The sequence below is a fragment of the Cylas formicarius genome, unplaced genomic scaffold, assembly GCF_029955315.1.
Source record: "Cylas formicarius isolate icCylForm1 unplaced genomic scaffold, icCylForm1.1 PGA_scaffold_1__22_contigs__length_36826433, whole genome shotgun sequence".
Taxonomy (NCBI): Eukaryota; Metazoa; Arthropoda; class Insecta; order Coleoptera; family Brentidae; genus Cylas; species Cylas formicarius.
Genome location: NW_026844264.1, coordinates 26,102,931 through 26,123,971, shown reverse-complemented (window position 1 = coordinate 26,123,971; position 21,041 = coordinate 26,102,931). Strand labels below are relative to the sequence as shown.

The 21,041-nt window shown below is 32.0% G+C and overlaps 4 protein-coding genes across 7 annotated transcripts; 3 read left to right on the top strand and 1 right to left on the bottom strand.

Moving 5' to 3' along the window:
* Positions 1-732: 732 nt before the first annotated feature.
* On the top strand, positions 733-7,665 carry LOC132697140 (ethylmalonyl-CoA decarboxylase-like). Its single transcript, XM_060662433.1, has 5 exons — positions 733-904; positions 2,890-2,946; positions 2,992-3,244; positions 3,296-3,526; positions 7,554-7,665. The coding sequence occupies exons 1-5, from the start codon at positions 733-735 to the stop codon at positions 7,663-7,665; spliced, it is 825 nt and encodes a 274-aa protein (XP_060518416.1).
* Positions 5,254-13,635, top strand: LOC132697384 (protein FAM13A). Its single transcript, XM_060662847.1, has 8 exons — positions 5,254-5,411; positions 7,554-7,836; positions 9,614-9,850; positions 10,856-11,196; positions 11,255-11,513; positions 11,574-11,955; positions 12,870-13,085; positions 13,144-13,635. Exons 3-8 carry the CDS (start codon positions 9,624-9,626, stop codon positions 13,543-13,545), a joined length of 1,827 nt encoding a protein of 608 aa, XP_060518830.1. The 5' UTR covers positions 5,254-5,411; positions 7,554-7,836; positions 9,614-9,623; the 3' UTR covers positions 13,546-13,635.
* Positions 13,636-14,178: 543 nt separating this feature from the next.
* LOC132697385 (uncharacterized) lies at positions 14,179-17,812 on the bottom strand. The gene is made up of 7 exons (XM_060662848.1): positions 17,589-17,812; positions 16,827-17,050; positions 15,986-16,048; positions 15,740-15,921; positions 15,209-15,442; positions 15,023-15,144; positions 14,179-14,950 (listed from the first exon to the last, which is right to left on the bottom strand). The coding sequence occupies exons 1-7, from the start codon at positions 17,673-17,675 to the stop codon at positions 14,939-14,941; spliced, it is 924 nt and encodes a 307-aa protein (XP_060518831.1). The 5' UTR covers positions 17,676-17,812; the 3' UTR covers positions 14,179-14,938.
* A 505-nt stretch (positions 17,813-18,317) lies between these two features.
* On the top strand, positions 18,318-20,862 carry LOC132697386 (ribonuclease P protein subunit p30). 4 transcript variants are annotated; one of them, XM_060662849.1, is made up of 8 exons: positions 18,318-18,671; positions 18,734-18,769; positions 18,844-19,081; positions 19,131-19,354; positions 19,406-19,474; positions 19,718-19,992; positions 20,091-20,170; positions 20,245-20,862. In XM_060662849.1, the coding sequence occupies exons 3-8, from the start codon at positions 18,988-18,990 to the stop codon at positions 20,385-20,387; spliced, it is 885 nt and encodes a 294-aa protein (XP_060518832.1). In that variant the 5' UTR covers positions 18,318-18,671; positions 18,734-18,769; positions 18,844-18,987; the 3' UTR covers positions 20,388-20,862. The 4 variants fall into 4 exon arrangements, with proteins under 4 accessions (XP_060518832.1, XP_060518833.1, XP_060518836.1 ...); XM_060662850.1 differs by having other exon boundaries at positions 18,734-18,783; XM_060662853.1 differs by having other exon boundaries at positions 18,734-19,081; positions 19,141-19,354.
* Positions 20,863-21,041: the final 179 nt, after the last annotated feature.

Genomic DNA, 21,041 nt, shown 5'->3' with positions numbered 1-21,041 from the left:
TTGTGTTCTCGTATACCTGCATAACGAAATTTGTTAGAAAAGAAGAGAGTTAATAATATTTACACATTTCATCTTGATTAGTTATTTTACTACAAGGATATTACATAACTGTGTAGTACGGTGCCAGTATTCGCGTGTTTGCTATTTGCATTGGATCTTGTGTTTTTTATTTAAATCCTAAAACAACATATAGTTATCGTAACACAAATCTGCTTCTTCCAGTGACCGGTGCATAGAACATCTTAGGTGAGAGAAAGATGTTCGACTGGCCAGGCTGTATTCTATAGATCGCATTCTTTTTTGAAATAGTTTGATAAAGAAGCCATGCCAACCCAAACAATAAAATTTGCTTCTTCTAAACGAAAACCTTTTAATAATGACTGTTTAGCATTAGCTTTTACCTAAGAATTCATATTTTACCTGTTTTTTTTTTTAAATACCTACTTGTTTAATATTTTAAGTTTTTATTCAAAAAAATGTTTCTTTTTTAATTAACAAATTAACAAACAATGTTTAGATCGTCCATGCGTGAACAAACTACTCCAGTGGGTTCTGCGGATGGTACAAAAATTAACTTACGTATTTATTCACTGTCCTGTCTGTTTTAGCAAGCAGTTTCGAGAAAATGTTTTAGGAAGCAGCTTTGGGAAAATCATTGTTGCTTGCTATTACCAATCTAATTATATGAATGAATAAGATTTTTACAATTTTTTTCCCACTTTTTTTAGAGTTATGCAATCATCGGCTTTGCCTGGATGCGACAACGGCCCTATTGACTATAACAAAATAGAAAAGCACATGTCTCAGTTTGGTGGTGGCAAAATAACCATGTCCAAAACATACTGGGATGAAGGAATAGCAATAATTGAGCTCAACAATCCGCAAAAGAAGAATGCAATTAGTGGTAATAATGATTGTCAACTAGACCAAAACTTAGAAATTAGGACGGACTTGAATTATATTTAATTTTCAAAACAATTTACGATTTTATCGCGAACAGGAAAATTTTCGTCCCTAATTTCGAAATGCCCTTGAGAAGAAGTTGTACAATAAAATCTAATGGTTTCGCTTCATTCTATCCTTTTTTAAAATATAAAAATATATTTGATAAAATTCGTACACATACTCTAACCCAATATTTAAAATTTTCACAAATTTGTTGAGATAAAAAAGATAAATATAATTCATGGAATCAGAAAAATCGAATAATTTAAACTCAAGGTTGCGTTGATAGAAAAAAAAATCGCATGCTGTAGTAAATAAATTACAATTTATACTCGGTGTTTCATAAAATATTTCCCTCATTTCTGGGATAAATAACATTAGTTTGGATACACAAAATGTGTTAAAAAATGCCTACTTCAGAAGGCTCTGTAAGGGGGATCGCAAAAAATCGTTTTTCTTATTATTTCTTTTTAGGGTACCTTAATGAGGATTATTTAAACTACTGCAAACAAAATTTAAATACATTGTGCACTAGTATAGCGACTTATTTTAATTATTAAATTACCATAAAAAGAAACTTTTATTTAAAGCCCATAAAAATAAAGTTATTTGAGGTTATAGCAAGTAATATCCGAATTAATAAAATATTTTAAGTAACTTAATTATTTTCACTAAAAGAAAGCAGAACTACCTCAGTAATGATTGCGTTTGAAGCGCCTATGAACTTAAAATATTGTAAATATTTTGGACTTTTATTCTGTGAGCAGCAACTTCTTTATGGTCTAACTTTTTGGTGTCCTTTTACAGAGCCGCGTCTTCTGAATTAGGCATTTTCAGACCAATGTCTTGTAAACCAAATTAACGTTGCTTTCTAATAGTCTATTTACCCTAGAAATTACCGGAACTTTTTTTGGAACACCCTTTATTTTTCGCCAGGTTACCTGCATGAGACACAAATTCAAGTATAGTCAAAAATTGTAAAATCAAAGACTTTATGAATACTTGTTCGTTTTGTATGCTTGCTTACTATGCGACTGTTAAAAAAAAAGTTTTAGCAAATAATATCCACATTATATAAAATATTTTAAGGAACTTAATTAATTTAATGAAAAGAAAGCACGCACTATCTCAGGAAATAATTATTGTTTCAGAAGCAACTATGAATTTAAAATGTTGTAAATCATTTGGGACTTATTGTTGGTCTAACTTTTTCGGTTCCTTTTAATTCTGAAGGGGGCATTTTAAGATCCAGGTTAATCAAAATGAAACTAACTTTATTTTGTAAAAATTTATTTAATATATGATACATGATATATGATAAATATGAGCAAAAATTAAGTAAAATCAACATACTTTATGAATTATAAGTTGTGCTGTTCAAAAAGTAAATCAAGTGACAAAAAAGAAGCTTCGAACGAAAGTGGAGCTGCTCGTCCTTTTAAAAAAATATTTTGCAAAGAAACATGTAAACGTGACGTAACTGAGGAACATAGTAGGTTAAGAAACAAATTTCAACCATACATATTAAAAAAAAAATTCTACTCCCGTCTGTAAAATAAATAATTACGCACCGATCTAGCGTGCGGGAAGCGTCACTTTACCACGTCAGTTTCGTTTCCCACGAATCCGAGCCACTTCGGACATTTCCGGGATTTTACCGCACGGGTTTGGCAGCAATCGGATGTTTTCGGAGATATTTCCCACGCTTTAAATTTTGACGTTTGTCAATTCTGACGGTCATGTCAGTGAATGTATTCGTGGTTTGCGAAAATGTACCCAACAACTAATGGTCTTACAAAAAGTATAGTATGCATCATGTTCGGTAAACTTTTTAACTCACTCGTTTATTAAAAACTCGTAAGTCAAATGACGTTTACCGCACTTGTTGCATAATATACTATTGTTTAATTCGTTGGTATATGGTGGTAATTTGATTAATTTTAGGTAAGATGATGGTAGAGTTACGAAATATCATAAAAGAATTAGAAGATTGGGGGGATGGTAAAGCCCTTATTGTGCATGGCATTGGTACTAATTTTTGTTCAGGGGCTGACCTGGACTTCGCCAGAGCATGTAGCACCCCCCAAGACGGTTTCTACTTGAGCTCATTAATGATGGATACTTTATTTAAGTTACGCAAGTTGCCACTCGTAAGCGTTACACTTGCTCACGGGGCAACTATAGGAGGTGGCGCCGAAATTGCCATCCAAAGTGATTTTGTTCTGGCTTGTGAAGATATTAAGCTTGGTTTCGTTCAGGGTCACATGGGTATCACTACTGCTTGGGGAGGGGCAACTAGGTAAAAACAACTGTGATAGTAGGCTTCTTCATTAATATTTGCGTATTGCAGGCTGGTTCAACTCGTTGGTGAAAAGCGAGCCTTGGATCTACTACTGTCTTCAAAAATTCTTGACGCCCAGGCATGCGTAGAAGGTGGTCTGGTTAAGAAAATTGTTTCATCTTCGGGGGGATTAAATGAAACTCTTCTATGGACGAAAGAACGCATTAAACACCACAGGTCAGTGGTTCGAGCCTACAAATCGATTATTGCAACGGCCAGCTGTTGTAATTACGAAGAATCGTTAGTTTACGAACGAAGGGTATTTTGTCCTCTGTGGGGAGCACCTCCAAACAAGGAGGCTCTTCATAAGCATATTAAACATATTAGAAACTAACTCCCTGGAAAATAAGTTTTTATTCCAATGAAAATCTGATGCGTGTTTGGTAAGCACCTAGCTAAGATTTCAATTAAATGTGCTTATTTAAACCAAAAACTGGCTAATAAACTAGAGAATTATGACATTGTAGTTTTATCCTTTCATCTTGACTACCAATAAATAGTTAGTCATGTTGTAGCGAGCAATATTTTTAATGTAAATAATTATTAGTGGTCCAGAATTTGTTAAAATTTATTTTCATTTATGTACACCGTTGTTAGTTCGTTGATCGCTGTGAGGGATAAACTAACAATATACAAAGCATCGACTAATTCAGGTTATGTTGAAAAAACAGTATTTATTTAACCAAATTGTTTGTTAGGATTTCTAGTAATATTTTATTTGTCAGATAAATTCTTATTCTCCAGTGTTTTTATGGGCTTGTTTACATTTTCGCAACTGAATAATGCCAAGAACTTTTTTATTTGGAACTATAATTTGTGATTTTAAAAGCGGATCAAGGGGTATACAGATCAAATGTTTCATATTGAATATAGGATTAGTAATATTTAAAAAACTTCTAAAATTATGAGCGTTTTAAAAAGAAGAAGAAAGAAAATGGCAACAATGTCCACAATACCTCTTTGATGAGGGAGTTTGAATTGCCTAATTGCCCAGCCTCTCAGTGGATTAGGATATAAAATTAAGTGTCTTCTCTAAAGGCAACCAGCATGTTGTAGTTCTCTTGGCAGTATCATATCAGGATTTCGATCAGTGCTCATAATCTCGTATGCCTGAGCTGGGAGCTCCCTTTTGGGCAAACGAACCAAAACTAGCGGGGTTATGGATAAGTTTTTAAAAAAGTTTACTTTATGGTACTCAGTCTCCAGAAAATATTCTTTTGTTCCAACTCTGGAACTGCATCTTTATTTGCAATTTTTTGCTACTGGAAACTACCGTCTTCTCGTAAACCAAAATTTACAAATTCCTTAGCTCGTTTATTCGTAAGGCTTTAATTACACATGAACGAACGAACTTGATAGAAATAGTATATAATATGCAACAAGTTTAATAAACGAGCGACTTAAAAAATTATATCAAACGTATTGCATATTATAATTCTCTTACGACCACGAAACGAAACGACACTGAAGTCGTAAAATGACAAAAAATACAATTTTTCAGTGAATCTGGGGCAACGCGCTTATCTTTGCCTTTGGAATGTTCAAAATTGTACCTGAATATTTTCATAGTTCTTCTTTGTTTTAAATTTGCCATTACGATGTTAAGAAATATTTAATATTATTATTGCATCATTCTTGCTACGTCAGTCAGTAAATTTAACAGGAAATTTTAGTTCCGGAATACAGCCTATGATAATAACGTGAAAAATTAGATGCCGCGAAAATACATTTTGTTTTATCGACTTTTTGTTGACATAAATAAATAGAAAATTGTAGGAATGGTGACTAAGCAAAAGAGTCCTTATTACAACAGATTATTGAATTTTCTTGCCTCGGGAATGCTCTCTAACTTTGATCATCGAGTAAATAGCATTTCCTTCGCAACAAACTCAACAAAATCATAGTTAGCACTTTGGCAAAGGTCCGCCGGAGAGATAGTATACAGCACACATGTACATTCATTGCTTCAGCCTGCGCTGTTGCCAACCTATTGCGTTGGCGCAAGGTGTACGCTCGTCAACATCCAAAAGTCGTCCCGACAGTATATCGATTAGTTGACAATCGCGAATATCTCGTTGTTTTCTGTCAACATTAACTACTTTGTTTCGGTTTAACATGGTTTACGGTAAGTCTGTCGAAATTTTGTTAATTTTGGGCAATTGCAAATATTTGTTCAATTGTTTGGTGCTTATCTATTTTTATGCGGTGCGGCTGCCGGTGTGCGCTGATGCCTCACCTTGAACGGAATTTTCCATTCACTCTAAACTCAGCTTTGTTTTGATTGTTACATAATATTACTGGAAGGGTTAAATGTGCAGAGATCTTTAATCCCGCTTGTGCTCGAATTACATTTCCTTTGACACTATTAATTAGTAGGTTTCTGATTACCTTGAATATAACTCTTACGAATATTGAAGGTTGTGGAAATAAACTTCAATAACAGATTCCCTGGATTTAAAGGGAATAGTCGTTCGCTGTGGTTTGTCCGTTTGTTGTGGTGGCAGATACGTAAAAATAAATACACTGTTACGTCGAATAACGATCGGAATAGTTCTACGCTATTGATTTTACAATGTCCGAGAGGATTCCTTTAGTCAACAAATAATAATTCGCAACTTATCGCAATTTAAAGATTCCTCCTACCTCTTGAAACATAACTTACGATTTATTTGACATTACTTTATAAAAATCAGCAGAGAAAAAATAAAAAAATATATAAATAAAAATATTAGCAATTTTGAGTCCTAAAGCAAAATTTGTTCTGTTTGTTGAAATGAATTTTTGTAAAATGCATACTTTATATTTATTTTTATTACTTAACACTCATATTAATGTTTATATTTATATTTATACTAATTTTACTATGTTAAGGTAATTGAAATTATATGAATATAAATATGCAATATATATATACGGAAATACGGAATATTTGAAGCTATGTATTCATAATTTTCATTATCCCACAGATCCAACAAATTTTGCCACACATATAGAGTACATTTTTATTAAATAATTTTGGTTCTTTGAGATATTTGTACAACAATTCCAAAATCTCTAGTTGAGGTTGAATATTTAACAAATGTCCAAAAAATCGTTGCTCTACTTATTTTTCAAAATCGATTTTTGTGCGGAATAAGAAACCAAACTTCGTACGTGCACACCGGCACGAATTTATTTTCACAGTCATGCGCAAAACCTAAACCCAACATTGATTTAATTATAACTTTTCAAAATCAGAAAATAGATTTTACACCTTGAACTGAATTTTCATGTTTATGTAATTGATTTGATTATTAAAATGAAACCTATTTTTAGCCACACTAACCGCAAATTTTGAAAATTCGGCATTGCTATTTTGCGCAAAAAATGATACTAAACAAATCGTTAAAGCCACTGTACACAAACTCACAATGAAATGAACAGAGCCCTAAATTCCCGTGATGTTCTTACTAGATATCGACTAAGTAGCATATACCACGAGGTCAAATGAACTTTTTCAATCATTTGCAGTCTAAAAATCATTAGATATTTGCATTGCAATAATTATTACAAACAAAAACAACTTTTTCGAAAATTGTGGAACTTAGGAACATTTCGAATACTTTTATATCGAATATTTATATAAATTATCGCTGAAAAGTTAAAACTTTAACGGGGCAGCAAATTAGACGCGGTAAGTAAAAAGGCTACAAATTCTAAACCATTTTAACCGAAAACATATTTTTCTACTCACTTCTCTAGAATCCCCAATTCTGCACAGTCACAGTTATGAAAACCACAAATCACTTCGGATCTTTCCGATAAGCTATTACTTTCAAATACCGGCCAATATATAGTGTGATGCATAAAGAAGCTCGATAATCCGGACCAATAAGGCTAAGAATTAGGTCTTTATAAATTATAAGTAAACTTACCTACTGCTTAATACTATGAATGCGGATGAATAATAAGAAAGTGATTAGGCTACTATTTTTATTACTTTTTTTATTACAAATATTTGTTAAAAAAGGCATATATTTTTGGTAAAAAACTATAGCAATAACTCTAAAGAATGAATCTAAAAAAGAACAATTTTGGTATTTATATATACTACACGCAATATAGTTTTTTAGTGGATTATTACATTGTTATACTTTTTTTGTCTAGTGCAATAATAATAATAGCTGTAGTTTGTTTGGTTGGTCAGTATAAAAAATATGTGTCAAAACATCACTACGGGCTACTCATCTGATTAAATACACTTATCAAGATAATTTTTTGTTTTCAGATTTTTAACGGCCAACTCGAGAGCTAAACAGCTTCGAAGTGCTACGAGCAGACCTTACAGCCACATGCTAAAGTTGCGGCTGGTCTCCACGCATTTCCTCAAACAGCCGTAGATTATAATGTGTCGTGATAGAGATATGAACCCATAATTTTCGAAAACGTCATCCGCATCGTAGTTTCTGTCATTTTTAAACCGTAATTGTATTTTAAAAAATCGTTACTCTAGTAGTCCGTGTTTTTTGTTTCTAATTACATAGCACAGTTGTCCACGTAAGGAGAACGAGGTAATTCGCATGTTTTTTAATTTTAAATGTGGCCACGTTATTTGTTGGAATTTAGAATTTGACCGAGGGCTTGTGAGACCGTTTTTGAATATAAATTGATATTCTCCAAATTGTGTTAGTAATATTTCCACATATTTATTTAACTAATGATATTATTGGCGTATTATTCAGAAAAATCTGTTTATTTACACTTATCCATACTGTCCTTTCCTTAAATATATTTAAAAAAATACTTTAATGATAATTTTTCGCAAATTCTCAGCTTTTTCTACTTTTAATAAATTAATAAAATATCGAACTTAATAATTTATTAGCGATCGATAAGTAAACAGTTTGGTTAGTTTTGGTTAGTTTTGTAACTTTCTTAAATTGTAAATTGTCCCACAATATACAACAAAAATCATCAAAATCGGATTTAATATTTAGAAGATATTTACGAAAGATAAATTTCTGAAAATTCACCATCATTGAATAGATAAACCCAAATGTCAAACTATGTGATGCGAACTTTAAAAAAACGCTGGATATTGTTCTCTAGATATGAACATACGAGCAAGATACTAACCAATATACAGGGTGGCTCATTACTATGAGTCTTATGTTATACACTTGAGATCAAGATCAATCAATTATAATTTTATTTTTTCAATTAAACAAACTCAGCAAGTTTATCATTCATATTCAATTTTTTTTATTCTGGTTTACATCTACACCGTTTCATTTGAAACCAAATAATAATCAACTCCTAAAAAGCACACATTGTGCATTAATTAAGCACATTAATTTCATAAGCGTTAAACAAATATGACTTAGACAAAAATCGTCATACATCATACAATAATAAGATAGTTATTAACAACAAGGTTAGTTATAACAATTTTAATGTCGAAAACGATTAATACCACAAATTGAAAACCCAGCAAAACGGCAGATACGAAGTGGTACATCGGTACAATTAATAGAATGATAACAATAATGATATAATAACATGACAAACAATGCCTCCTGTTAATAAAACCATTTTACCGAAATTTTGCACAGTGTAGGGACGCATAAAGTTTATAGCATTTTTTAAAGTTTTTTGTCCAGTTCATGCCAATTCGTTCTATAGTATACTTTAATAAGATCACTAAAATACAAGGCATAGGGACTGCTCCCTAGTTCGTTGTTAAATTAAATATTTAATTAATTTAATTAATTGCCTTATTTTCAAGAGTTACATTTATAGATTAGTATATACTAACGATTTCGGGTTTTTAATGCTTTGATACATACTTCGTAATCGCCGTGTGTGCTTCCAGTGTTTTTAATTTGCCTGCTGACACAAAAAAATGTTTTTTATAAATTCGTTCCCAAACTTGCAGATGTTGCTAAATTCGATTGAAATTAATAAATGGTCACTGTGAGAGGTGATAATTAGTGCTCATGTTTAGAAGAATATTTAGATTAGATATATTGGTATAGCGATCTATTTGCGTCCTATATATAGCTATTCAAATTGCATTATCTGCGAAAATAATTATGTTTTCCGTTCCCTGCACTTATGTGTTGCTGTTCGGCATTATTTTGCGCATCTAGCGAATTCCTAATTGTATGGCGAGCGTTTCACGTAGCATAATGAATGTGTGCTTGCGAGTAAACTTTTGAGAAAGTAACATCGTCTAATTTTAACGAAATATAAAATTCCAACAATAGTGTCGATTAACGTTTCTGGACATCTATTAAAGCGCAAATCACCGGTGTAATATTAGAAGTTTTGATTCCTTCCAAATTGCAGAGTGTAAAGCATGAAAGGTCCTTCGCGAAGGGAAGAGCAACCGCAAAAATTCGTAGCCCGTATCGACTACGATCACAAAATATGTAAAGTGAAAAAGATCACTTTACCTGTCGCGAACAAACAGCCGTCGGTTACGACAACGACCTTTGACGAATTCAAAGCTTCATGCAAAGCCAGAAAACGGAAGGAGCGACAAGAGAGCATAAGTTCCTTATGCCAGGAAAGAAAAGTTATCAGGTAGGTAATGCAAACCAACTAAATTTACTTACTTAAATTTAGCTGAACGTAGGGTAGAACTAAACTTACTAAATGAATCCGATGACCATATTTTCGGCCTTCTACCCTTTAATATCGAGATAAAGCTCTCCAAAATGAATTTTGGAATAATAAAATAATTTGATTGTTAATGCTGTAGCTTAGATATTTTGGGTGTCCCTTGTCTCCTGTGTGAAGAAGAATTGGAAAAATGTGCAAATGATGGAATGACGGTATATATCATCATCAAACAAAAAAATAAACAAAACTGTGATATAAACTTGTTCCTAAACCAATACAAATACATGTGAACCAAATCATAAAAAAATTGCTTCTGTCGTTGGTGCAATAAAACGGCGAATAGAAAGTTTAAACAAAAAATTTAGATTTTTACTTTATAATAGTTTCATGCATTTCATGCTGGGGAAGCTATCTGCAAGATAAATGACAGAGAACTCAAAATAAATCAGTAAAAACATTTAAAGAAAACCAAAACTTCAACAGAAACAGTGTATGAAACAACAAAAACGAGGGACATAAAAAAATAGTGACTTTTGAACAAGCAAAATATATGTATTCCATAAAGAATAAATTGTTAAAAAGTAATTTAGATGTAAAGTAAGTCAAACAAATAATAGTCGTAATATTCGTTGGTGCGGGTGACTTTAGAACTAATTTTCCAAAAACTCTTATCCAAAACTCTACCAAAAGTGATTGGTGAAGCAAAAATAATAAAACAATTTTGTCAGAAATTAAAAGTATTTGCAGTGACTAGTTACATTTTCTACTTAAACTTAAAAAGACTTATATAAAATACCAAGCTTATTATATTGTTTTATTTTGATTATAAAATCTAAGGCTCCGGTACCAGTTTGTAACACTGTTTTGGAGTCAGTTATAAATAAATAAATAAAATTTAATATGGAGGAAGTATCTAAATGGCAGAAGCCATTCAGAAAGCTATTTAAATTGAAATAAATGTTTTAGATCAAATTCCGAAGAGAGACCGGTTCACAATAAATCCGTCGAAACTCGGACGAACATACGTCGCGTTTCAAGCTCGGGCGATTTCCCGAAATCTGCATCGATCGAAAAAATCAGCGTGTCACCGAACAGAATACCGACGTGTGAAAAATGGCTCACTTACGACGATGGCGAATATGAAAAACGACGATCTCACGAGAGATTCGCAAAACCTCACACCATCAAGAATAAGAGGCAGCCAAGCAAACGTCTGAGGATGCGATATAATACCAAAGTCAAGATAAAGGCCGAGACCATCAACGAAAAAGATTATGGCAAAAGGTTTAGTCTGACGCATAACCAAGGTATGACATTTGAATCGGTTTTTAATCGAGGACATTTGAATACCGTTTTCTTTTTAAGGAACTTTTCCATATCTGTGCTCTATGGCAGCTGAACACCCTAAAGACCACGAAGGCAAAAAATCGCCAAACCATCTGAATCTAGGCGAACATGAGGCAGAACCCACACACAGCCCAAATCACACTCCAGTCTCGCCCGTATTGGACTTTTCCACCCTTTATGAACAAGTGGATTGCTCAGAACCCGTGCTGTCTTCTACTACCCGACACGTCAATGAGAATATGGAGACGTTGCCGAGTCTTGCCATCGCCACGAACAGGTAAAACACAGCCAGAGGCTCCATCAAAGAGGTAAATTTATAATGGATCAATATTGGCAGGTCCCTTTCGTCGCCACGTAATTCCATAATAGCCACTCACAAAATCTACTTGGACCCTGACATACCCCACATGAATGTATCTTTGGAAAAGTTGCCCCAGAGTCCCATGCAAAGGTTGCACAAACAAATAAACAGTATAAAGAAAAAAATAAAAAATTACGAGACCGAATTTGAGACAGCACGCGGTTTTAAACCATCGCAAATCGATAAATTAAACGATTCGTGTTTAAGGAAACTATACGGGGAGTTGAGCAAGTTGAAGAAGGAAGAGAAACAAAGGTTGGAATTGCCTGAAAGTGGTTCGATGATCGATTTTGATGAAGCAACATGTGAACGTGGACGAAAGTTTAGCCTGCAGGATACCGTGAATGAAATACAGCAGGTAACCTTCCCTTTGAAAAACTGGAACGTGTGATGGGACATAGATACACTACTGATTTTATCACCAAACGTTTGATTAGCGAAGCGTATGTTATATCAATTGTGGTTGCAAACTCAGTATTGTATCTTAGCATACACCAGTAATAGCAACTAATGTCAAACATGTAACTCTGTAGGGGATACTAAATAAGCCAACACTTATACTTCAAAGGTAAAAACTTAACGTTTCTACTATAAAAGCGGTGTTTATTATCTTAAAAATACAGACAAAAATAATTTTATTATATAACAAGAACCAAATACCTCTCACACACAGAAGTAAAGGCAGTAAATTAGCAGCGTAAATTCTGGTTATTAGATTTTGAATTTGATAACAAGAAATATGGGACAAGTTAAAAAAAAATAAAATTGTTAATTTTCAGGTGAACCCTTTAATGAATGATTTTTGAGCATTATTGACTTTGTTATAAATAATAATGTGTACATTCCCTAAAATATGTTACAGTTTTAATGATAAAAAAAAAGTAATTCCCACTTAAAAATAAAAATTAAAAAAATGTATCCTGACAAACGTAAAAAGAAAATAGGTTCCATAGTAATATAATTGACTATTGACATTTGTTATACATAATATTACTTGAATTTAATGAGATGTTGCAGTTTCAATTTTGAAACAAAAATCCGATAAAAAATAGAATTTCAAAAGTGTTTTATCATAATAAATGTAGAAAAAAGGAGGTTCCATACTGATTTAATGAATATTGACCCTATCCAAATACCCCATACCACTTGAAATGGCAGATGTGAGTTTTGAAAACGTTTCCTAGAAACTGTCGAAAATGTTAAGGGTACCTATATCATAAGGGTATTTACAAAACTGGAAAAGCAAAATATCCAAAATGTGTGTGTTTGCAGAAACTGGCCCAAAAACGAGAATCAGGAAAACGATCTATTAAGTTAGAGGAAATGACATCCGATCAGCTAGTTGAAGAGAAGGTGTCCATGCAAAAAGCTCTCTTATACTTAGAATCTGTGCATGGGCGAGCCCAAAGTAAAGAGGACAGAGATGTCGTCCGACCTTTTTATGACCGATACAGAACCCTTAAACGAATGGTGGCCAAGCTGTCTATTGTAAGTGGTCGATTCAGGTGTTGTTCCCGTTTATTTTTTAACCGGCCTTGGATTCTAGGCGAATACTACTGTCACTGAGCTCGCGACGATCGATGAGAATGAAGCCATGCATTTCATAACACCCACATCGTCGTCATACGACACCGAATCCGAAAAAACAGAAAATCCAAGGCACATTGTAAAAGCACCGTCTAATAGTAGCGACAGTGACACGGAGTCCTCTTTTAGCGAAAACTTCCATTCGCTATCTAAAGCGGAACTGGCCGAGCAACTAAAAATCGTGGTTGAAGAGAAAAAACAATTGAGGCGTACAATTAAGGAGTTTGAAATAGATGTGCAGGCAAAAACGGGTAGAATGTTAACGAGGGAGGACAAAGTACCAATTGAAAATGTATATATGGCTTATAAAAAAGCGAAAGGCAAACTGCGATTGATCGAAGCACTTATTGGGAAACCATAAGTTCATTTAGCTGTTAGGTTGGTCAATAAATGCTTATTATAAAATCTTCTCCAAGGATCTTTTTCGTTTCTTTATTGTTGATTTGGCAAATTTTATTTTTGAATAGTTTTTGGTAATTATTGTTGTGTACAAACACAGTTTAACGTAATGGGTGTTAAAAAGTCTATGTTAACGTTGCACCTTTTTTAAAAATTAGTTATTTACTGATGGCAAAAGTGAAAATGTTTTTATTAGAAACTACATTTATGGGTATAAAATGTACCCGACTGTAATTGATGCAATTAAATGTGGTGTTTCACTATGTCAGTTTTTTATTTACCCTTTGGGAAAAATAGTTTTAGAAAACCTCTAGATAACAAGAAATGTGGGGCAACTTATTTGGCAATACAAAACATTAAAAACCAATCAGCTGTCTATGTGTGTCTTTTGGTGAGCAAAACAGTATTAAAACAAAAAAAAAACAGTTGTTACTTTTACCTCGAAATAACACAGCATTATTTCAAAGATCTTTTTCTTATAAAGCTCCTAAATTGATCAACAAATTACCAGTAGATTTTTTAAACGATTTATTCTTACTTAATTACAGAAATAGGTTAAAAATATTTATTTTTGTTAACGAGAATGATTTTTTAATATAATAATAGTGACTGAAAATGTTTCTTCTTTAAAAAAAATTCGAAAATTAAACTGCTACATGAACGCACGTTGATGCAACAATGATTTGTTTAGTACGTGGAAATGCAGGGTTTTAGAATTTTATTATTTTTTGATTTTTATCAATCATTTTAAAGAATTTAGCGATATTTCATATCTACCGGTTGCCAACTTGTTTTAAATATGATTGTTAAAGTAAAAATAAAAAGAGGTTGATAAATAAAAACAAAAAAAGATTGTGCTGAAGATATTTTATAAGAAAACTCACATCACCTCTTCACTTGCTTCTATTTTTCTTTCTCAATATGGCGTTTCAACACAAACTTCATCCACAAAATGTATAAACATTTTATCGGTTATTACTTCAATAAAAACAAATAAATGTATGGTGCAACTAAAACCAAACACATCCATTTGTGTCTTATATTTGTTTTGAATATTCTACACTTTGACAAATTACACAATTATCAAGTTAGGAAAGAAAAATTAATTATTTTTAGATATTTTATATTTATTGATCAATCTAATTCAAATGGATATATAATATTGAACTGATATGTCAACCTATTGCACTACCAACGAACTTTAACTTACATATTCTATACAGCAATTTATTATAAAAATCATTATAATTTAAACAGGTAGTCTGGTAGGCATACCTTTATCAATTCTTATAACATAGTAAATATTATTCATGCTTCAACTTGCCTTCATCAAAGCAAAGGGAAGTTTAGTAATTTTAAATTGATACCTTAAAACATATAAACAGTAAATGACTAAAATCAATTATGAGAACAATTAAAAAATTTAATTATTTACTAACTTTCTGTTGCTCTTCATAATTCAGAACGTCATCCAAATTCATAATATCCAGCTCCAAAATGCCTCTACCTGCAAATTGAGCAAACTTGGCCTCGGAGTGCAACATTGCAGATCTTTTAACAACTGAAAATATAATTTAATTTTAATTAATAAGAAATTCTGTTACATGTATAAAATTGAAACATACCTCCCGATACAAATTTCTCCAATTTATAAATAGGCATGCTTTCACATTCATTGTTAATATATACGCCAATTTCCCTTTTGTCAGTCATTGGAGGTGTAACCACCCTCATGGTCTCTCGAATCACTTCGGTATCCACTTTATAATAACCTTCCCACATCTTGTGAACCAAATCAAACAGAGATTTTGGCGGCAGTACATTACCTCTATTCAGTGGCATTACGAAACACCTTTGACCTAGTAGAAATAAAGGCCCGAACAATAGGTCACCATAGTTAATAATAACACCAATCTCAATCTTATATCCAAAACTAATTGACTGCGCAAGCAATTTATCGAAAGAAGAATTTCAAATGCTGACTATTACTAGGAAGGAAGTATACAATTTTCAATTTAATTCCATATTTTTGTCAAAAATTTGAACGATGTCATCGATTCTCTCCTATCACTCCAAATTTTTGAGAAAAAATGTTCAAAAAAGCATATAACAAAAAAACGTGGAAATTTTTCTCAAAAATTCTAAATTTAACTTACCAGTAACATCGATGATTCCTGTAATATTTGTATTGAAATCGTGGATAAAACGGCCATTCCGTCCATTCCGGAAATCGGGAACATCAATCTTTTCATATTTCTTATCATCGTCGATTTCGAAATTCTCTTGAAAGAAAGCCCTGTTCAGTATCCTCTGCCAGTCTTTCATGTTTTCGGAACTCCTAGCATTATGTAAATAATTTTAAATAACTTCAATTCAAGGAATAATTAACAAAATGTTCATACCATTTTCCGAAGTCTCGAATATCAACCGACTTTTCATCAATGTCATCATCAGGATTATCAGAACTAAAAATAATACAGAAATTTATGAAGAGTTTGTTCTGCAGATAGGCCGGTACCGGTATATGATACCGGCATATGGTAAATTTCGTCAAAAGATAAATGCTCATAACTTGTACTGGCCACATAGCTCATTAAGCAATAAAAGAAATTTTTGCAACAATACAAAAGTGCCACATAGAAAATAATAATGTAAGCCTAAATCAAGGAAGAAAACAATAAATAAAGAACACAAATAATAACTTGAAATCAAAGATAATTAGTAAAAATTTTGAAAACCATTAAACCATTAAAATTAGTAGTTACATGCAAAGTCAAAAGGTAACCGTAAAATTATAGAACTTACATCTAATTTAAAAGAGATTTTCAGTGTTTCATTGTGATGCGAAAAAGAGCTATCTGGACCTCACTAAGCACATAATTTGTTACCATCATGATAGGATTAAAAGATTAATTTTTGGTATATTTAAGGAAACAGTTTATTACATTAAGTTACAGTCCCTATAATTTTAGATTATTTAATATATGATATAAAAATATCACAGTTTTAAATTAGATAAAACTCAAAACATTTATCTGAAAATACAACTTATATATCAAATGAACGGAAACAAAATTGAAGCTAAATAAAAAGTGAAACATTTATTTTTTTAATTCTCTAAACAATATTTTCAAGTTAGAATGTTTTTGTATAAATTTTTATAAAATTAAATATTTATCAAAGTAAAAAAATAGAAACATATATTTTTATACTAAAAATTGTGTATGCTTAGGAAACACTTACATTGGGATTTTTGCCCATCCTTGGAATTTGGAAGGAGGCATTCTCCTAGTAACACTAATGTATTCATCATAGAGAAATTTGCCACCCACAATGCCGATGCTAACAACTGCCAATGCAACAATCAGCAAGCAAAATGTAGTCGAAGATGGCACACGGTGAGCCTGAGCTGGGAAAATTATAATTCTACGATGGACCCGTTGGGATTCAACGTCCTCATCTGTAGGCTAAAAGAAAAAATATAATCAACAAAACTTCTGACCTCCGACAAAATTTGTGTAAAACTTCCACAACACTCTTTTTGATGAGTGTTTAGCGGCCTAGTGTGAAGGAGAACTTATGCTCGCTTCAATTAATTCATATGCGTTATCGTTAACAATTATTTCTCATTTTAAAATATAAAGAATAATCATTTTATTAGAACTTAAAAATATAAAAGTATTCAATTAAAGGGACCACAATATACAACTCCCCTATTCTTTCGAAAGATTAGGTTTAGCGATTTTGATGCCGAAAATACATTTTTGAAATCGATGATAGATACACAAAAGTATATCCAGCATATAAACCTGATTTTCTGATATACTTAGTTCAATAATCAACTAGATCTTGCAGTTGTTGGAAATTTAGTAACAATTTTTCTAGTATTCTTAAGTTTTTTTATATCCATAATACAGTTATTACAAAAACATGGTATTCCCAAGATATTACAGCAAATTCATTCAAAACACCAACATTGTAAGAGTAGGTTTCACAAACACTTACCGCCTTTGGAACTTGTTCATTTTCCACAAGGGGGACTACGAGCTTGTCGCTTTTCTTTTGCGAAAATGATTTCGCAAGAATCGTCATTGTTATTATGAGAATTTGCAAAGTAGATATCGGTTTTCAAGAAAAGCTTAATTCGCGTACGCACAAAATCACTAATCAATAAAATTTTGGTTCTGTTTTATCTGTCAACGTCAAAGAAATGAAAACAAATAGTAACGGCACTGTTGTCACGCATTGTACAGGAATGTTCCAATGTTTTGCAGTTTTTTTTGTTTACATTGTAAAAATTATAACAAGTTACAGGGATCATAGGTTTTAAGTAAATTACCATAAATAAATTTTTGAGTTTTTAAAAATATCGGGTTCATGTTAAGGGGTATGTGCATAGTAGAGATGGGATAATTCTCATAAAAATTTGTAGCTATATCCCAATTATGACTTTAATTTATCTGATTGATATTTAGTATTGATATTTAAAGCAGGAACTATGCCCGAAAGAACACAAATCGCACGATTAGCTAATTATTACGCCCAAATCTGTAACAAATAACGAATTCAAGGCAAGATTCTGGCAGAATTGTGAAATCGGAAACATGTCTTATCAAAGGTCATTTTCGGCATAGAATGATTGAGATTAATAAAATATTATGCCATTATGAAAATCATCATGGTGACACAATAGCATGGTCTGTAATGGTGGTTACAGGTAACCATCGCTATTGGAAAGTTTATTGGCAACTCTATTGTCCTGTCAACAAACTTTTCTTCTGTTGTGGTAACTTGGCGAACTATTGTTGACAGCTGTGATCATATACTGTCATATATGTCTGTGGTGATTCAAGAATGACCAGTGAGAGAGAATGTTACATCAGCGATTTATTTTCACTCGAAACAAGTTTCATTAGTGCTTTTTACAAAACTTCTGGATTCCTCCTGCGTCGGTTTTTGCTTAGTCGAAATTGCTGACGTTTCGCCAATCATCCTGTTGGCTTCTTCAGAGCTTGACTGAAAAATTTTTTTACAGTAGCCTGTGGAAGTTTCTTTGAAAAAAAAAGTTTCATTAGTTTCATAAGGAAGGTGATATAATTTACCCTTTGCGTGAAACACAGTTAATTTTGTTTTACAGAGGAATTTTTTAGATTGAACCGAAAGTACTACGTCGCAAACCTAGCTAGGTATTATCTTTGCGGTAGACATGATTCTGGGATTCGCAATGCTTATGCAAAGTAACTATGTAGTCTGTTTCCAGGGTTGCCAATTTTAAGTTGCAAAAGTGATATATGAGTTAGAAAAGAAGAATAATGAACCGCTAACCCCTATCCTAAGCCTTTGGTGGAGTTGTTAGCACTACAAAATATTTTTTCTGTATTGTAGCTACTTGAAAAACTTTATAATGCTAAACACTCGATCTTACTACGATTTAAATATTATGGATACATGTTTTTCTGACGAAAATCAAAGAAAAACTCTTGAGTTGTTATACAAATGTAAGCTTACATTACATTAAATAATTATTTGCTATTTTTAAAAAATTAGTTGGTTATAGAACCATAGCAGTAAATCAAATGGTGGAAGATTCTAATATGGAAATTAAGAGGAAAAAGAAAAAGGGAGAGCCCAGAGATTTCATAGATTGTGTTCCAAACCCTATAGATATCAGTAAATTAAATCAAATTTCCAATGAACTTGGATTTAAAGACTTTACAATATTAAATAGACTGACAGTGATATTTTCAAATCAGGATAATTTACATAAAATAGTATGCACTTTTTCATTTTTTTTTATATTATACAGTTTCATATTTTTTTAGTTAAAATCTCCAAATTACAAAAAGTATCACATTGTCGCATCTTTACCAACATCAACGGCAGCATTTATGGTAAGAAAATGAAAAATAACACATGAACTTCCATGTTCATTAATGAATACTTTTTAATTTTAAGTTCCTATTTATTACTCAACTAAATTTTTACTGCAGTCCAGCAGGCTTTGGAAATTTTATGAAGGAGCATCCTACGTATTATTGTACTAAGTTTGAGAAACTTCATGTTAGATTTAGTCTTAAATGCTATTGTTGCTTTTTTATTTGTTTTTTTCAATTTCATGATTTTTATGCTTTTAGTTCACATGTTCAAATTTTGATGCAGATATTTTAACTATAGATCCACAAAATAAGACAAATATAAAATTGAATAGAAAATTGTATAATCAGCTAATTGAAAAAGGATGCCATTTTGAATTATTGTATAGTCCAGCCATTGAAGATTCTACTAAACGCAAGAATCTTATATACACATCCCACTTATATCATTCTATAGGAAAATCTAAGAATGTTATATTCTCAAGTGGTGCCCAAGATTCCATGTTACTGAGAAGTCCTTATGATGTAATTAGCTTGTATCCTTTATGTATTCCTGCTACAATCACGATTTCCTGGTTTATGATTAATTTTGTACTCAATACCATGGTACACTTTTCTTAATTAAATAGTACAGGGGTTTTATATTTGGTTTAGGTGAATTACAATGTAAAGCTTCAATTTCCCATTGTCCTCAAAGGGTGGTCATCAATTCAGGTATAGCAAATATTTTTTTAGTGTGAAGTATTGCTTCAACCTGTATTTGTTATTAACATGGTGTTGCTTTACAGTGGGCAGGATACATGGAAAATCTGTGATGTTCATAGAGAATACACAAAATGAAAGAGACATATCTTTGATCACTCTCAGTTCCAGTGACAGTGAAGAAGAAGAAATGGACACAAAGCCAGTCCAAAAAAAATGTAAACAATAAAGATAATTGTTACTTGTACATTGTTTTGTTTGTTTTTTTTTTTTAATTTAAGGCAAGTGTTTCATGAATAAATTAAATTGTATTCTAAATTACCAGAAAGAGTTGTGTCCCTATGTTTTTTAGCTCTGTATCAGTTCTAAAGTGAAGTCAACATTTTTTGTAGACACTCCCTTTTTGACTTTCCTTTTAAATAACTGATTACAGAAGGATATAGAAAAAAATTCTAATTTTGTAAAGGTGTAGACCCTGTAACGTTAGCAAAGGGAAAAGAGGGAATTACAGGCAATCAAAAAGCAACCTTTTGATGAATTTGAAATTGATTCTGTCAGATCAAGATGATCATTGTTTATACTCAAAGAAATCTATATTACACATTTCGTACCGTTTAAGAAGACAATCGCAAGATATTTGCAAATATAATTATTGAGAACAGATTTCCTTAACGCGTAGACATTATAATTTGATAGTTTTTGAATAATACTGGTAACTTATTTTTATAAATAAAGAATTTCTTGAGTTAAAACTGATTTTTTTTTATTTGCGATATGCCACGATGCGTCCTTGTGATTATCGAAATTAATTTAATTTGTTTAGTAATTTTAAAAAAAAAGTCAGCTGGAGAGTTGGTTTCGGTTAATAAAATTTAGAATTTTA

What these genes read in the sequence shown, in the direction of transcription:
- LOC132697386 (XM_060662849.1), top strand. Translation starts at nt 18,988, where the DNA reads ATGCTAAACACTCGATCTTACTACGATTTAAATATTATGGATACATGT. An exon ending in CATCAACGGCAGCATTTATG is followed by an intron (nt 19,475 to 19,717) that starts GTAAGAAAATGA and finishes TTATGCTTTTAG; the next exon opens with TTCACATGTTCAAATTTTGA. An exon ending in CCTTATGATGTAATTAGCTT is followed by an intron (nt 19,993 to 20,090) that starts GTATCCTTTATG and finishes TAAATAGTACAG; the next exon opens with GGGTTTTATATTTGGTTTAG.
- LOC132697384 (XM_060662847.1), top strand. Translation starts at nt 9,624, where the DNA reads ATGAAAGGTCCTTCGCGAAGGGAAGAGCAACCGCAAAAATTCGTAGCC. An exon ending in CTTGCCATCGCCACGAACAG is followed by an intron (nt 11,514 to 11,573) that starts GTAAAACACAGC and finishes CAATATTGGCAG; the next exon opens with GTCCCTTTCGTCGCCACGTA. An exon ending in TGGTGGCCAAGCTGTCTATT is followed by an intron (nt 13,086 to 13,143) that starts GTAAGTGGTCGA and finishes CTTGGATTCTAG; the next exon opens with GCGAATACTACTGTCACTGA.
- LOC132697140 (XM_060662433.1), top strand. Translation starts at nt 733, where the DNA reads ATGCAATCATCGGCTTTGCCTGGATGCGACAACGGCCCTATTGACTAT. An exon ending in AAAGAAGAATGCAATTAGTG is followed by an intron (nt 905 to 2,889) that starts GTAATAATGATT and finishes GATTAATTTTAG; the next exon opens with GTAAGATGATGGTAGAGTTA. An exon ending in TGTTGTAATTACGAAGAATC is followed by an intron (nt 3,527 to 7,553) that starts GTTAGTTTACGA and finishes TTTTGTTTTCAG; the next exon opens with ATTTTTAACGGCCAACTCGA.
- LOC132697385 (XM_060662848.1), bottom strand. Translation starts at nt 17,675, where the DNA reads ATGACGATTCTTGCGAAATCATTTTCGCAAAAGAAAAGCGACAAGCTC. An exon ending in GGATGGGCAAAAATCCCAAT is followed by an intron (nt 16,049 to 16,826) that starts GTAAGTGTTTCC and finishes TATTATTTTTAG; the next exon opens with TTCTGATAATCCTGATGATG. An exon ending in GGAGAAATTTGTATCGGGAG is followed by an intron (nt 15,145 to 15,208) that starts GTATGTTTCAAT and finishes TTATATTTTCAG; the next exon opens with TTGTTAAAAGATCTGCAATG.